Source organism: Glycine soja, chromosome 14 (assembly GCF_004193775.1).
Source record: "Glycine soja cultivar W05 chromosome 14, ASM419377v2, whole genome shotgun sequence".
Lineage (NCBI taxonomy): Eukaryota > Viridiplantae > Streptophyta > Magnoliopsida > Fabales > Fabaceae > Glycine > Glycine soja.
In genome coordinates this window covers 34,644,671-34,660,466 of record NC_041015.1, presented here as the reverse complement: position 1 = coordinate 34,660,466, position 15,796 = coordinate 34,644,671, and the positions used below count along the sequence as shown (strand labels likewise).

Below are 15,796 nucleotides of genomic sequence, written 5' to 3'. Positions count from 1 at the left end.
AGCTTTAGCAGAGGGTAAATGTCATCTGGAAGTTTCAGAAGAGGATAGCCTTTTTCTAGAAGCTTCTAGAAGTTGGCGAGGAAATCCACGCTCGCCATCATCTCCTTCGTGTACTTCGCGCATCATAGTTCTAGCACTCCCTCCATTTCTTTCTTCAATCAGATCTGAAGAAGACTAGCCACCTTCTTCAAATCATTGGTTTGTTTGTCAATTCGATATCGACATTGTCGTCGATGCATGTTCATCGCGGCGGAGGAATTTTAGGGTTCCTCTCTGTTGTGAGTGTGACTGAGCTAGACATGTGCAACCCTTCGATTTTTAATTGTTGGAATAGAAACGAAAACAGGACATTTTTACAAAAACTATCATGGAATACAGGTTTCTAATACGAATCTTGCAAAACCGTCTTTGTTGAAGTCGTTCATATTACAAAAATGTCACCGCAATCGAATCTAAGACGATTCTTGGAGAACTGTCATCGTTTTCCTGTTGTAGAATGCTACTTTTTTATTAGTCATAACAACAACAACAACAAGAATCAATTTAATTAAAAATACAGAGCCTGAAAGTAGTTGCTGGAGGCTTTGAGGTAGGCACGACGGTCGTCGTTGATGATTGCAGAAAAAGGATCAGAAAGGGACGTTATTTGGGGACTCCAATTTGTGCCCTTTTGAGAGATCCGCAAGCTTGGAGGCTAAATCGGAAAATGAAGGAAAGATTTAGGTTGGACAAAGAAGATGAGGGTTGGGCAGAGATGATCATGGCCATGCACAAAAGGGTGGGGCAGAGACAACGGCTGGCAAAGGTGAATCGGCCGCAGAGAGGAAGGTGGGGGCAGAGAGGAGTGTCAGGTTTGAGGGAGAGGCAAAAGAAATCACACTTGAGGCATGGTTGAAAATAGAGGAAGGTGGGGGCGGTAGATGAAATAGGTAGTAGAGTGGTGTGTTCGGTCTTGTGGGAGGAAGAGGAAGAGGCAAGGGAGGGTTTGTTTGAACAAGGAAGATGAAGGCAAATGAGGGTTTCTCTGGGAGATTTGGGGAAACTGAACTAAAAAAAGGAACACTTGTGTGGAAAAAAAAAAGGAAGAGTTTGGGATGTCTCGTATGGTGCTTGTCAAAGGAGGACAAATTATTGCCATTGTGGAAACTAGAAATGTCTCGTCATTGCTTGTCATAGGTGATCAGAGTAGTTGAAAATCTAATGTGTTTAATGAAGTTTTGTAAGGTCAAGCTCCTCCAATGCAATTTACAATTAATCAAAACCCATATAATATGGGGTACAATCTTGCAAATGGAATTTATCCTAATTGGGCCACATTTGTGAAGACTATCCCAATGCCACAAGGAGAGAAGAAAGAAGTATTTGCCAAATGTCAAGAATCGACAAGAAAGGATGTGGAACAAGCATTTGGTATACTCAAATCACGATTTGCAATTATATGTGATCCATCACGTGCTTGGGACATAGATATAATGAAGGATATAATATTGACATACATTATATTGCATGACATGATTGTTGAAGATGAACAAGATACATACAATGATAATATTGATGTTGATTATGATCATATAGACAATGAGATTTCAACTGATGTGGTATCTCATGATGTTTATTCCAACTTTGTTACATACCTGCAAATGAGATGCCATATGCATACAAAACAAAAAAAAAAAAAATTATCAACAACTTCAATGAGACTTCATGAAACATATTTGAGAATGTTTCGGTGATAAGAATAGTGAAATTTAATTTTCATTTCTCAATGCCAATGTTTCATATTTTGTTACTTATGAACATTATGTATTTTTTGTTGGTTTAACTTTTAGTCATAAATAAAAATTTTAATTATTTATATTTTTTATATTTCTTAATGTTAATTGTTTCATAATTAAAATGTATATAATTAATTACTTAAATTTAATTTAAAAATAATTCATTAAATTTTTAAAATTGGATTGATTGTGGGACACCAAAAAATGCTCTAAGAACTCAGTGAGATCTACCATAAAAAAAAAAACATGAGAGAGATCATGAAATACATGTGACATTATGGATCCATAATAAGTGTTTTAAGATCCCAAATTAGGATGGTGCACTAAAATGTTCTTAGTGTCCCTATCTTTTTTAAAAGGGAGTAGTTTGTTTTTTTTCTTTTTTCTTTTACAAAATGATTATTGAACAAAATTATATACTAATTTTGACAACCACATAAAAAATGGTTTGCATTAAATGAGTTAGAATGACTTGATGAATTACTTTCACTCTTCCGCATAACTGCATTTGTCATTCTTTTCATCTCCTTATCATATATTTAAAATAGGTTGATTTATTTTTCTTTTTACTTTAGTTTTTTTTCCCTTTACAAACCGCTTATTGGACAAAAATAACCCTAAATCTGACTACCATATTACAATTGATGGTTGAACTTTTGAAATCGGTCCTACAAAATATATGAAAAAGTGGTGTAGAGTGTTATGGTTATGGTCTGATCTGTTTAATGAATTTTTTGTATATTAATTTGATTTTTTAGCATAACTTTATATTTTAACCCATAATATAAGAGTTATTACTCTCATGATTATTAGAAAGTTACAGTTTTTTTTTCCCTTTGTTTTTGAGCTAATGAGCTTTTCCTTTGGTTTTGGTTTTTGAAAAGAAAGTAGAAAAGGCAAGATTGCGTGACAAAGGTTCCATACTATCACTATCACACTGAATGGAGCAACGCAATGTTCATCGTTTCTGTCTAAGTGTGTGGAACTTACTAATTTTATTGATTTTATTGCACGTGAAATCAATGTGATGATAAACAAGGTGTTTTGGATTTTTTTTATTCTGATTCTGGTTTGGACTATTAATTTGGTTTTAAGAGTTTAATTTTCGTATCCAATTTAAAAAGTTTTATATTATGAATCAATTAAAAGTTATCTTAAATATGATTTTTAAATAATTATTACATAAGTGTAAAGTCTTACTACATCACAATCTATAATTAAATGATTATATAAGTTTTACTTGTACGATGAATATATTAAATTCTTAAAAGAATGCTTTCTATTCTTTTTTTTAGCCAATCTATTTTTTAGTTTGGCAACTAAAATGTTCTTTTGATTTATTTTATTTTAATTTGAATTAATTTATAGTTTTTATCATTCTTTTTATAAATATTTAACTATAAAATAAAAAAATACCATAACATGTTTATAATTCAAAATGAAATCAGGAAATATTTTTTTTGAAAGTTATGCGGCCCTAACTCCTAGTTTTTAAGCTCAAACCTCCAATCTCAAAAGAAGCAGTATAGTTAAGACAAGTATTATTACTAGAGATCAGAACAAATTATGGAAAAAAAAATCCATTACTACTATTTCGTCTGAATTATCAACAAGTATTTGGTTCAAATTCGTTAAGTAGTCGAGTCTTGCAGTAAAAAAAAAATGTTTGAAAGAGAAAACGAATATTTTGCACTTTATATGGTAAAAGAAAAAAAGAATACTGTTTTAATTATATCGGTTCAATTAGATATAAGTTGTTTGTCCTCATTTGCACTTGTATGCATTAATGTTTTCTTTCTCTGTTCGAGGCTTCGCCTTATCCCCCTATAGAGCATGTCGGCCTTCACCCCATGAATGTTACATTAGCATCTGCATTCAAATGGGTTTGGTGCAATTAATATATAAAGACACACCACACACACACACTGTCTATGAAGCCGAAAAATCGGTTCTCCCATCGATGAATCCCCGTGGATAAGATCAAACACTAAAATTTGTTCTTTTTTATAATATTACTGCCCCAAAGAAGTTACCTTTCAATTCTTTCCCCTTCCCTATATATAATCCTTTCATAACCCCTTCAAACTACCACCCCTGCAGTTTTTGAGTTACCTTGCATGCCTAAAGAAACCACTCGTTCTTTAGAGCACTTTTCATTTTCCTCTCTTCTTTAACTCTCAAAGGATATTTTTCTCTAATATCTAAGCTTCAAGATCATGGATGTTGCGCATTTCATTTTCGGGATATTTGGTGAGTTTAATTTTTCACACATGGGTTTCTCTTATTTTTCTTCTCAATGGTTGCATGCATTGAATGCTGCGCTGTTCTTGTTTATGGTTCTTGTTTTTTTTCTCAATCTTCTTTTTTTGCGGTTCAGGGAATGTTTCTGGTTTGTTCCTCTTCTTGGCCCCAATGTATGTATCTCATAACTGCCTCCTTCTGGTTTCTCGTTGTTGATTTTTGTTTTTCTCTCTATTCTTTAAAATGCACATAAAGTCATATTTTTGTGTTCGTAGAGTACCCATTTGAGCAAAATTTATGAGAAATTTGGTTTTGTAGAGTGACATTCTGGAGGATCATTAAGAACAAATCCACAGAGAAATTTTCGGGGGTTCCTTACCCTATGACCCTTCTCAACTGTCTCCTTTCTGCTTGGTAAGTTTCTCACTCTGTTCTTTCAATTCTTTTGTTTTATCTTTAGACTTTTTTTGTCGGTTATTGTTGTCATTGTCCTTTATTTTGCATCATTTTCATGTAGTACTTTTTGGTCACAATCTTGGCTTTATAAACTATACCATGTTCTTTCTTGCTACCCTTTTGTTTCATTTCTAGTTAGCTCAATTTGAGAAAGACAAATTTCAAATGGGTTGATTCCATGTAGTAAAGTTTGATTTTTAATGATGGGTCTAATTATTTTTCTTCTGATTTTACAACTCACAGGTATGGTTTGCCATTTGTGTCCCCAAACAACATACTTGTGACAATAATCAATGGCACAGGAGCAGGGATTGAAATCATATACGTCTTCATCTTCATCTACTTCGCACCAAAGAAAGAGAAGGCCAAGATTCTTGGCCTTTTCTCCTTCGTGGTGGCAGTGTTCTCTGTTGTTGTTCTGGTGTCACTGTTTGCTTTGCATGGCAATGCCCGAAAACTCTTCTGTGGCTTCGCTGCTGCCATATTTTCCATCATCATGTATGGTTCACCACTCTCAATTATGGTAAGCTTAGCTCACACTTTCTATGTTAATATTAATTCATTTGTGTCTATTCCTCACTCACAGACACCCCCTTATTGTGTGTCATTATGGCATGGCCAACTTGCCACTGTCTTTTCATTTTCCCCCCTTCTTGTTTTGTTATGTTACTTTTCAGATTGTCTTTTCTGTTAATCATAATTTTAGGAGTGTCAGATGTTACTCTTGTTTGATTGGATTTTATAGTTTTTTTTAATCATTCATTCAGTTAACGAAGAAAAATAAATTATTTTAGATTAATTTATATGCTTAAATATATGTTTTTATCTTTTGTTTTACATTCTTATTAATTTATGATAAATTAATAAATTTTGGATTTGTATCTGATAATATTTTTTATTTATAATTAGTTGAAATTTAAACAAAATTTATTATATTATGATAAAATAAATATAAAGTTTCTGATTTAATAGGGAATAAAATAAAATATCAATAATCAAAAATAAAAATTATTATTTTATTAAAAAATTAATATAAAATAAAGATTTATTAAAAAATAAAAATTTATTAAAAATAAAAAGCATATTTAATCCCAAATTATTAAGGGGAGAATAGATACTATCGTTTCCTGACTTTAAATAAATCAAAATTATAGGTTTCAAAATTTGATTTGAATTATAAATATGTCAATATGCAAAATTAATTATAAACTTCATTAGTTTTGATTAAAATAGTGGTAGCTGTGCCCAGATTTAGAAGGGCACATGTAGTTCTGCGGAAGCATCTTTGTCTTTTTATTATGGTAGTGATTAAGGTTTAATTGGGCGGTGGTTAACACTTTAAATAAAAATGACTTTATAAAGTCATTTTTATTTAAAGTTTTAGAGTATTTTTTTTATCTCCATCTATTTTATTTACATTTTTTTATAGTTTTATTCTTATCTCCCTGTTCTTATCATAAAGATAATGAAAAGAGATAGTAAGATGCTCTATAATAATACACTTTGGAATTAATAAATTTCTTCTATGATAGTCTATAACCTAATAATTAATAAAAACTATAAAAAAAAACCGAAGATGATTGTATCTAGAAAGTATGTTGCAATTATATTCCAAACATTATTGTATAAATTCCAAGTGAGATATTTTTCTATAGATTCTTCATTATTTTAGAGTGTGTGTGTGCAGAGGCTAGTGATCAAAACCAAGAGCGTGGAGTTCATGCCCTTCTTCCTCTCACTCTTTGTGTTCCTCTGTGGTACTTCTTGGTTCATCTACGGGCTACTAGGCCGTGACCCATTTGTGGCTGTAAGTAGCACACTAACATTATCCACGTTTTATCAATTTTCAATTGGATCAATACAATACAATACAAATTGTCACTATTTTAAACTTACCCTCTTGGGTTGCAATTGGCTTGTATTGAACGTAGGTACCTAATGGGGTTGGTTCTGCGTTGGGAACAGCACAACTAATATTGTATTTTATCTACCGTGACAAAAAAGGGGATCAAAAGAAGAAGCCGAGAACAGAAGAAGAAGAAGCTATGGAAATGGGCACCGCTAATAAAAATCCCATATCCAACTCGAAGGGAGCACAAGAGGGACACGTCTAGGGACGCGTGTTAGCATAAAAAAAAATGCCGTTATCTTTGCCTCTATCTCTGCTAGCATTACGAGCACCTCTTTAATTGGGACTATGCTTATATCTTTTGTTGTTGTTGTTATCTTCGTGACTTTGTGTTTCCTCAACGATTTTTAATTTTTTTGCTTTTCGTTATGATAATTGTACTATAAGTTTAGCCATTGAGACAAGTTTGTGTTGTGTCAATTTTCTTTTCTTCTTTTTCAGTCCCTTTGTCGAGACACATCCGAGCGATATCTTGTGCCTGGATAAAATTTAAAAGAGTAATGAATATGTGAATAGTTCTATGTTACAAATACTATATCTCACTTATAATTCTATCAAAAAACATATCTCATAATATGCATGTATATTTTTTTATTTCTCTTGGTATCAAGCAGTATGATAAGTGTTTATCCATTTTTTTAAAAAAAATTAAAACAAACTATTAATATTTTTCATTAATTAGTAAGTTTTTAATATTAAATAATGACATTTGGGTTTTTATTCTTTCTACTAAATAACTAATTTTATGCAAGGTTTGACAAGGGAGGGAGAGAGAAATTTGAAATAAAATTTGAGAAGAGAATAAAGTTTTCTCTCATTTGGTTTAAGGAGAAAAAATGGAGAGGAGATTGAAATTGTGTGGGCTTCAAAAATTTAATCTTGAGTCTTGGCTATACAAAGAATGTGACAAGGACAGAGTTTGAATCAAGGAACTTACTAAATTTAGTAATGAGAACTGGTTTTTCGTCCCTTTTCATGCATTCAACTCTTTTTGTAGAGCTAAGCATTTTCTTCTAGTAGGAATGATTATCAATTTTAATATAAATTTAATGAATCACAAAAAAACCTATCATTTTTCCATTTAAACTCGAGTGATGATGACGATAATAATAAAAGAAAAATAATAACAATGGTAAGGTGATGTAGTAAAAAGTCTTTTACTTTTAATGACGGTTAAAAATCATCCTTGAAACACTTTTAAAGTTGTTAAAAAACTTTTTTGTAGTAGTGAATAAAGGTGATGAGAGTAATAAGAATATATAGTTGTAAGACAATATTAATAATGTTAGACAAGTGGTCTCAATAACTTACGAGGGGGGTGAATTAAGTTTTAAAATTTCCCACTAACAAACTTTTAACCCCCTTCTAAATGATAGACTTGGAATGTAGAAGAAGAAGCAATAATCAATTTAATAATATTCTTTAAACGCGCAAGATAAAATTGATTGCAATAACATAAATGAGATAAGAGAAGAGAGAAATGCCAACTCATTTATACTGGTTCGTTCACTTCTCGTGCCTACGTCCAATCCTCAAGTTACCCACTTGAGATTTTCCACTATCTCTGTAAATCCTTTATAGACTTTAAACACACCTTGGGATCCCTCACCCTTGTGTTCAAAGATTCTCCAAGAGACAGTCTGTTTCTTGATTACAACTGACTTTATGAGATGAATAAAAAGATTTCTCTCCTTTAGAGCGGATGATACAAATTGAAGATTCTAGAGGAATTTCTCTCTTTTAGAGATGATAATACAATTTGAAGTTCTTAGATGAATTCTCAATAGATTTGCAAGTGTTTGCTCAATAGTTGTTGAGAGAGCATTTGGCAATTAAGTTCTCTTAGAAATATCTCTCTCTTGCTTTTTGAAGTTAGACACACATATATATAGGTCCATCGTGCCTTTTCAAAAATGGTTTGAAGAGATGTGTCTTTTCAAAAAGCTTTTATGAAATTTTCTCATTGGTAATCGATTACAGGTTTATGGTAATCGATTACACAATTATATTTTGAATGGTCATGACTTTTCAAATTGAATTTCAAGAGTTCCGTTGCTTGTAATCGATTACAAACATCTGGTAATCGATTACATGATTCAAAATTCAAATTCAAAACCCTTTTTAAAAGTTGTTTTTCAAAATTGTCTTCTGGTAATTGATTACACTGCCTGGTAATCGTAGTGTAATCGATTACTAGAGCCTTGATCTCTTGGAAGCAATTTGTTTTGAGGCAAAAGCTTGATCTTGAATTAATCTTGAAGCAATGCTTGTTTATTGAAGCAACCTTGTATTAATCTTGAAGCAATGCTTAAACTTTGAATGTTTGTTGAAGTAATCTTGAAAGCAATCTTGTTTGATTATTCTTTGGCATCATCAAAACCATGTATTTATACATTCACATTCTCCCCCTTTTTGATGATGACAATCATTACCAAGTGAATTCTTTTCAGCATCATCAAAACCATTTTGAAAAACTTTTTGATGATGACAATCATTATCAAGTAAATTCTCTCTAGCATCATCAAAACCTTAAAGCTGCATGATACACATTCTCCCCCTTTTTTGATGATGACAACCATCTGTAGGTTAGAAGTAAAAACAAAAGAATATCTATACGTATAATTTACTCCCTCTTGATTTTGCAATGATTGCTTATATGAAACAATTGAAGATTGTATAGATTTCATATATAAAAAGTTGTCTCATAAACTCTTATTATCTTATCTTTTATCTATCTCTCTTCCCTTTGTCAACATCAAAAAAAAATCATGAGTAAAGAGGAGAAAAACATTCATCAATTTATAACGAATTAAAAGAGTAGAGAATGTCATACTGTTCAAGTATCATTTCATGGCCTAGAAGAAAATGTTTCCGCTTGTTAGAATATATGAGAATCAAATGATATCAAAAGGCCTTTATCACATAATTGATGAATACTTAATAAACTACGCTTAAGATCATCAATAAGTAAAGCATTTTCTATGGAGGTAGAGGGATTCGTACCTATTTTTCCAACTCCAACAATTTTACCTTTGTTTGTTGTCTCCATAGATCACATATTCACTATCTTTGGGAAAAATATGAATAAACTTTGATGCATCTCCCGCCATATGTTTGGAGAAACCGCTATCAATGTGCCAACTTTGCTTCAAGGAGTCCATCATTCATATAATCATATTTTAATTTTGGTACCCAAATTTTCTTTGGTCCTTGTATGTTATTTTTGAGTAAGGATCCTTTTGGAACCCATACCATTTTTCCAATGGTACTACCATTCTTTCTAATATAACATGTTGATGCACTATGATCATTCTTACCATAGTAAAAGCATGTTAACAAGGGAGAACTAGCCTTTTGAGTGGAGGCAAAGAAATTTTTATGCATTTTTTGTTGATTTTTAGGATTATATCCTAATCCAGCCTTATCAAAAACACATTTTTGTTTGCCTAATATAATATCTAAATTATTTTTACCAAGAGTAACTTTGGCAAAAGCAATTTTTAAATCTACAATTTCTTTTTTGAATTTATCACAACATTCACATGAATGAGATGCTTTAATGTTTTCTTGTACTAAGTATTTTGTAGATGATTGGTCTTTATCTACTGATTTTAATGTTTTAACTTCAGATTTAAGATTTTCTAACTCTACATTATGAAACTAATTTGGCAAGTTTGATAGATTCTTTATGCAAGTCATTGAATGCATCTTGAAGTTCATCAAAAGAAATAGATAAGTTAGAGTTAGAAGACATTACCTCTTTTGCACTTTCATAGTCTTTCACCATGAGACCCAAATTTATGATTTCACTTTCTGAATCACTTGAAGAATCCATGTCATTATCTTCCCAAGTGATCACTATTAGAAAATACACTTTCAACATCGGTTATTTACGGCATTCTACATCAGTTTTAAAACCGATGTTGAACGTATTATTGTTAACATCGGTTTTGAAAAACCGATGCTAACATAAAAATGCTAACATCGGTTTTCTAAATAGCCGATGTTATATACAAAGAACTACAACAAAATAAGTGTATGCATGATGAACGTTGATATCGGTTTTCTATAAAAATCGATGTTAATGTAATATATTAACATCGATTTTCTAGAAAAACCGATGTTAATATATTATTAACATCGGTTTTTCTAGAAAATCGATGTTAACTAATATATTAACATCGATTTTTCATGTATAACCAATGTGAATGTCCATCATCTATACATTTATTTTGCTGTAATTAGTTATGTATAACATCGGTTATTTATAAATAACCATTGTTAACGTTTGTACATTAACATTGGTTATTTATAAATAACCAATGTTAATAAAAATAACCAACATCGGTTTTTTGAAAAACCGATGTTAAGGTGCATGTTGACATCGGTTTTTCTAAATAACCGATGTTGTTTACTATATTAACATTGATTTTTGTTGATAACCGATGTTGTTTTCAAGTTTTTTTTATATAAACTTTCTGTTTTTACAATAAACCCAAAATTGTACCTATAAAATGCAATTTCAGACCCAATTCACAGCAAATAAACATTTTATTCTGCTTTCAAGTAGTTTTAATCACAATAAACATTGAATAATTGATTTATTATTAACAACTATCAACAAATGAATTCAATGTTCAAATTACATAGGAAATGTCAAAAATGTTAAACCAAAGTAAACTAAGCTAAACTTAATATCCCTAAATCCTAGCTCTTAGCTCTAATTCGGAGATAATATTGTGCCCACTGGATCTGTATGGCCTTTAATCTCTCTGGCTCCAATGGTCTAGGATCATTAAAATACTGCATCATGCAATAAATGATAATAAGTTAATAATGTAATACAAATTATAAAAAAAATCAAATTTATTTGAAATAAACGTACCGCTTCCCAGTTATTCCTGAAACTTCCTAAAATGATGGTGGACATCCAGTGCATGACATAATAGCCGCACTCAGTACTTCCTTTTTGTCTATTACACTAAATAACATAATGAAATTTGGATATTAATTAAACAATTAGTGTACAGACACATAAGAAGTATATATAAGTGAAAGTTTTATGTAAATGACGTACCTTGACGAAAATCCACCTACCAGGAGCCTTTGATTTAGGCTGTGGAGCATCATCAAGACCTTTTAAAGCACTATTCCAGGCGAGTAACAATTAAAAAGTGGTGTTGTTGAGGTATTTGAATGCAAATGCATTGAAAAGAACACTGACCTGTTAATTGTGGCGTCCCTAAATTAATGACTGGTTTAATAGTAATAATTTAAATAACAAAAACCATGGTAATTTTTTTTTCTTCTTTTTCTTTTTCATTTCTTTCCCTTTTCACCATAACTAGGTTTAGAAGGAAAATCCTCACTACAGAGTCCTGAATGGCCAGTTCACAACTCTATTCGGAGTCATTTCTTTCTTACCGCTCATAATCTCTAAACTATTTTGCTGTTTCAAAAGGGAGGATGTACCAGCCATTACTTTAGGTCGTCACATGAAAATAAAAGGATAAAATACGATCGATAAACTCTTTTACAAATAAAGTTGCTAATGCTTTCTTTTCAAATAACAAGATCGATCATAAATGCATTCATCATTTAAAGCTGTCCAAAATATGGGAGTTTTACAAAATACATAGTGTCATCCAGAGCAAAGGTGTTCATAGTGGTGGCTTCAGCCACATGTATACAATCATCAAATTCCTATACATCAGGTCTACCCATACAAAAACAAAAGAGTAAACCTAACAGTCAGTCCTAGATGCACCCACCCTCAAAAGTATACAAAACTAATCCAAAAAGCTGTCCACTAGGATGAAGAGCCTCCGTTGATCGCCATCTCCCCCGAGCCACTATCCTCCATAGAGTCTGCCTCAGATGCCGACATGACTTCCTCGGGAGAATCCACCTCAAGAAGTGGATCCTCATCACCCTCTAGAAAGTCAAGGGCATCCACAGCAGGCTCAGGAGGTAGCTCCTCCAGATCCTCCTCAGGGTCTTCCTCGGATGACGTTACCTCAATCACTTGGACGGGCTCCACTAGACGATATGGTGTAGGCATGGGTAGTATCCACTCCACCGTGCGCTGAAGCGTCCGTGCAAGTTCATCTGGATGCACCAAAGAAGTAGCCGTGAATCGAATGGTGCCCCGAAATCGGCACCTCGTGTTGCCTTCGAGGGTCTCCCAAGCTCCCTCTAGGCACTCCATCTCTACTCGATCACGGATTAGCTGCGCCGCCATCACGATCTACAAGAAAGAAAAGAAAGGGGTAGACTCTTTCACAAGAATCTAACTATGCCGCCGCACAATGCGTCTCATAACCACTACATGCAATTAAAAGGAGTATCTGAAGGCTTTTCATCTCTGGTAATCGATTACACAGCCTTGGTAATCGATTACCAGAGGCTAAACTTGAATTACACAGCCTCAGGACATGAAATATGCAAAAATGCACTGTGTAATCGATTACACATACCTGGTAATCGATTACCAGTGACCCATCCCTCTATGTAATCGATTACACAGGCTGGTAATCGATTACCAGAGGCTCCCTTAGTTTCCTGACTTCGTTTTCAAGCCTGGTAATCGATTACACCCCTTGGTAATCGATTACCAGAGACCATCTTAGCCTCCTGTCTTCATTTTTAAGCCTTGTAATCGATTACCCACCCTTGGTAATCGATTACCAGAGGCCATAACCCACATATCAATCAAAGTTCACAGCTGGCCAGCCACCACAAGCCTCCTTGCTTTGTGGTCTTTGTTCCTTTTATCTGTTGACTGCCAGGAGCTCGCCTGCTTAGGTACATCACAGGTTCTCACTGACCGACTATGCCCGGGTTGGGTCGGGATTGGTCAAGCTTGGTTTTGGGCAATAGCACCCCACCTGACGTCCCCAAGGTCTCCTGACCCCCGCGACATATCTCTAGGTACCACTCTGTGGTCAACAATAAAAGTAGGAAGTTTCACCCTTCAACATTTCCTCATCTCAAGCTTGTAGGATTATGGGGTACCCATCACATGTGGTACTAGGTGGCGGTCGGGCGATGGTGCACAACAAGTTTTCCACATCCACAATGTGCGCATAAACCCACCATCCCCTGTTGCCCACCTCCATCTGAGCTCACGTACTCCCACGTAGCCCATATCCTCGTTTCTCTCAACACCGGGTCCCCATCAATCCTCCCAAGCTTCCACAACATCCAAGCAAAACAACATTCAAACAGCACAAGCTATCACAGCCAAGCAAAACGGGGCAAAGGCAGAAAACTCTGCTCAACACACCAACCAAAATCACAGCTTTTCTCACTTAAAGACCCCAGTAACAATTCCTTCGATCCAATTCGTTAACCGTTGGATCGACTCCAAAATTTTACTGGAAGTGTATAGTACATAAGCCTACATTGTGACCGTTGGGATCTACTAGCAAACATCCAGAACTCATTCTGCACTAGACTTTCCACAGCCAACCACACACAAACATTTTTCTGCACAAAGCCAAAATCCTGCTGCACCTATTTTGACAGCAAAATTCTGCATAAGTGCAGATTTCGAAAATCACACTTCCTCTCATCCAATCTTGCCCAAATCAATTCCTACAAGTCCCAAATCATGTATCAACCATGTCTAACCCAAAATCAAGCTTTACAGCACAGCAACACAGAATCTAGGTGTCCAACACCCCTCAATTCAATGGGGTTTCTAGGTTTGAAAAGTGAAATTTAGAATGAGGTAAATTTGAAGCAAACTCTCACCTCACACAAGTCCATAACATCAATCTAAACTTGCTCAAACTGAATTTACACCTAAAATTCCACCGAATCAAAATTTGACTCCTCAACACCCAATTTTGCCCTAGAAATGGCTCTTTGTTCACTTTGATCATTTGTTCTTCTCTCTAGCACAGTCCAAGCTTTCTCCCAAGTCCTAAATGACATTTCAAGCTAGTATTAACTCACTTTAACCTCCATTTACCACAGAATTCAGACTTAGCCTTCCAACTCTCAAAGCCTCACTCTTTTTCCACTCATAACACCACATTCTCACTTTCCAACCCTAGGTTAACTCTACATTTCATCTCTAACAGTTTTCCATGGGCAATTTTCAGCATACAAACATCACAAACATCATCACAAAACCCTAAAACAGAATGGGTATGTTTAACTCATCCAAACATGGCAATTTCAACAAGCTTCCAACAAGAGTCTTCACAAATAACCATCATGAAACAGAAAACTAACAAAACTACCCATCATATCTCCCAAAACCCCATACCCACGAAAATCAAAGGAGAAAGAAGTCCACCCAAACCTGAAATTTCGAAGTCCCACTTGTAGCCACACACTTCACGACTCCAAAAACGCCCTCCTTTCACGATTTGGGGCAGAAATGATGGCCAAAGGTTGGAGCTTTGTTAGGGTTTCAATGGAGAATGGAGAAGAAGAGAATGGCAACGTGAGGGAGAGAGAGGGCTGTCTGAAATTTTCTGTTTTGCTGAGTGAGGAGAGAGAATAGCTTTTTGGTTTTAAATAAAGGGTTTTCTCTTTTTCTATTATTTTATTTAAGCAATGCCACATGTCTCCATTTGAGTGGAGCAAAAAGGGCCCACTTTCCCTTCTTGACTGTGACCCATACTCAGCCACAAAAGTGAGAAAAATCTGAACTTTGAAACGCTAAAATCCTGCCTCGGTTTGCATGTCGCTCCTCTGGTTCCAGTTCCTCGCGTTTCTCTGCGTCCGTCGGGGCCAGTTTTCGAAAGCAAGCAATATATATATCAAAATGCTCAGAATAAAACCCCGAGCGTGGTTCAGAGGTTGGTTTCGTTAAATTTTAAGTTACACGCAAAACGATGATTTTTAAACTAATTAATTAAGAATTAACCCATAACCTCCCAGTTATGGATTTCTCTTCCTTAATTAGTCTAACCCGCGTATCTTGCCCCCACTATTCCTACCCTTACCAAGAACATATATGCATATACACTGAATAATACTTATATATATAATCATTCAAAATACACCGTTGTCAAAAATTCCGGGTAGAAATTTCCAGGATGTTACATTAATTATCCCCTTAAGGTAGTTGTCTGGCCTATTATGCAATGAACAAAACTAGACAACTAGGTGTTCCTTGGGCATGATGACCGCCATCTGCCAGTGTCTACTGTAGTGGGGATGAATATGGGTTAGTATATTAGTAAACATTAATTAAATTCAGTTATTTTGTGTGACTTACCCATTCAGGTAGGCTCCAAGGTAGACATCGCGTTTTGAATTCTGCATCCAACTCTTTATGTAACTTTCAGCCTCAAACTGCGATTGCCCAGACCTCTGAATAGACTGTGGCTCGAGGAATCCATAGATATTAGAATTCCTCACTCGCATACTTGTTTCAGTCAGATGCATGTTTATGTTA

The 15,796-nt window shown here is 34.2% G+C and overlaps 2 protein-coding genes across 2 annotated transcripts; both read left to right on the top strand.

The window, feature by feature from the left end:
* Positions 1 to 1,271: 1,271 nt before the first annotated feature.
* Positions 1,272 to 2,716, top strand: LOC114384014. Its single transcript, XM_028343695.1, has 2 exons — positions 1,272 to 1,598; positions 2,660 to 2,716. The coding sequence occupies exons 1-2, from the start codon at positions 1,272 to 1,274 to the stop codon at positions 2,714 to 2,716; spliced, it is 384 nt and encodes a 127-aa protein (XP_028199496.1).
* Positions 2,717 to 3,581: 865 nt separating this feature from the next.
* LOC114384489 (bidirectional sugar transporter SWEET1-like) lies at positions 3,582 to 6,838 on the top strand. The gene is made up of 6 exons (XM_028344160.1): positions 3,582 to 4,025; positions 4,153 to 4,189; positions 4,335 to 4,430; positions 4,716 to 4,995; positions 6,160 to 6,279; positions 6,404 to 6,838. Exons 1-6 carry the CDS (start codon positions 3,992 to 3,994, stop codon positions 6,584 to 6,586), a joined length of 750 nt encoding a protein of 249 aa, XP_028199961.1. The 5' UTR covers positions 3,582 to 3,991; the 3' UTR covers positions 6,587 to 6,838.
* Positions 6,839 to 15,796: the final 8,958 nt, after the last annotated feature.

What these genes read in the sequence shown, in the direction of transcription:
- LOC114384014 (XM_028343695.1), top strand. Translation starts at nt 1,272, where the DNA reads ATGGGGTACAATCTTGCAAATGGAATTTATCCTAATTGGGCCACATTT. An exon ending in ATGAGATTTCAACTGATGTG is followed by an intron (nt 1,599 to 2,659) that starts GTATCTCATGAT and finishes GTTTTTGAAAAG; the next exon opens with AAAGTAGAAAAGGCAAGATT.
- LOC114384489 (XM_028344160.1), top strand. Translation starts at nt 3,992, where the DNA reads ATGGATGTTGCGCATTTCATTTTCGGGATATTTG. An exon ending in TTTCATTTTCGGGATATTTG is followed by an intron (nt 4,026 to 4,152) that starts GTGAGTTTAATT and finishes TTTGCGGTTCAG; the next exon opens with GGAATGTTTCTGGTTTGTTC. An exon ending in GCCGTGACCCATTTGTGGCT is followed by an intron (nt 6,280 to 6,403) that starts GTAAGTAGCACA and finishes TATTGAACGTAG; the next exon opens with GTACCTAATGGGGTTGGTTC.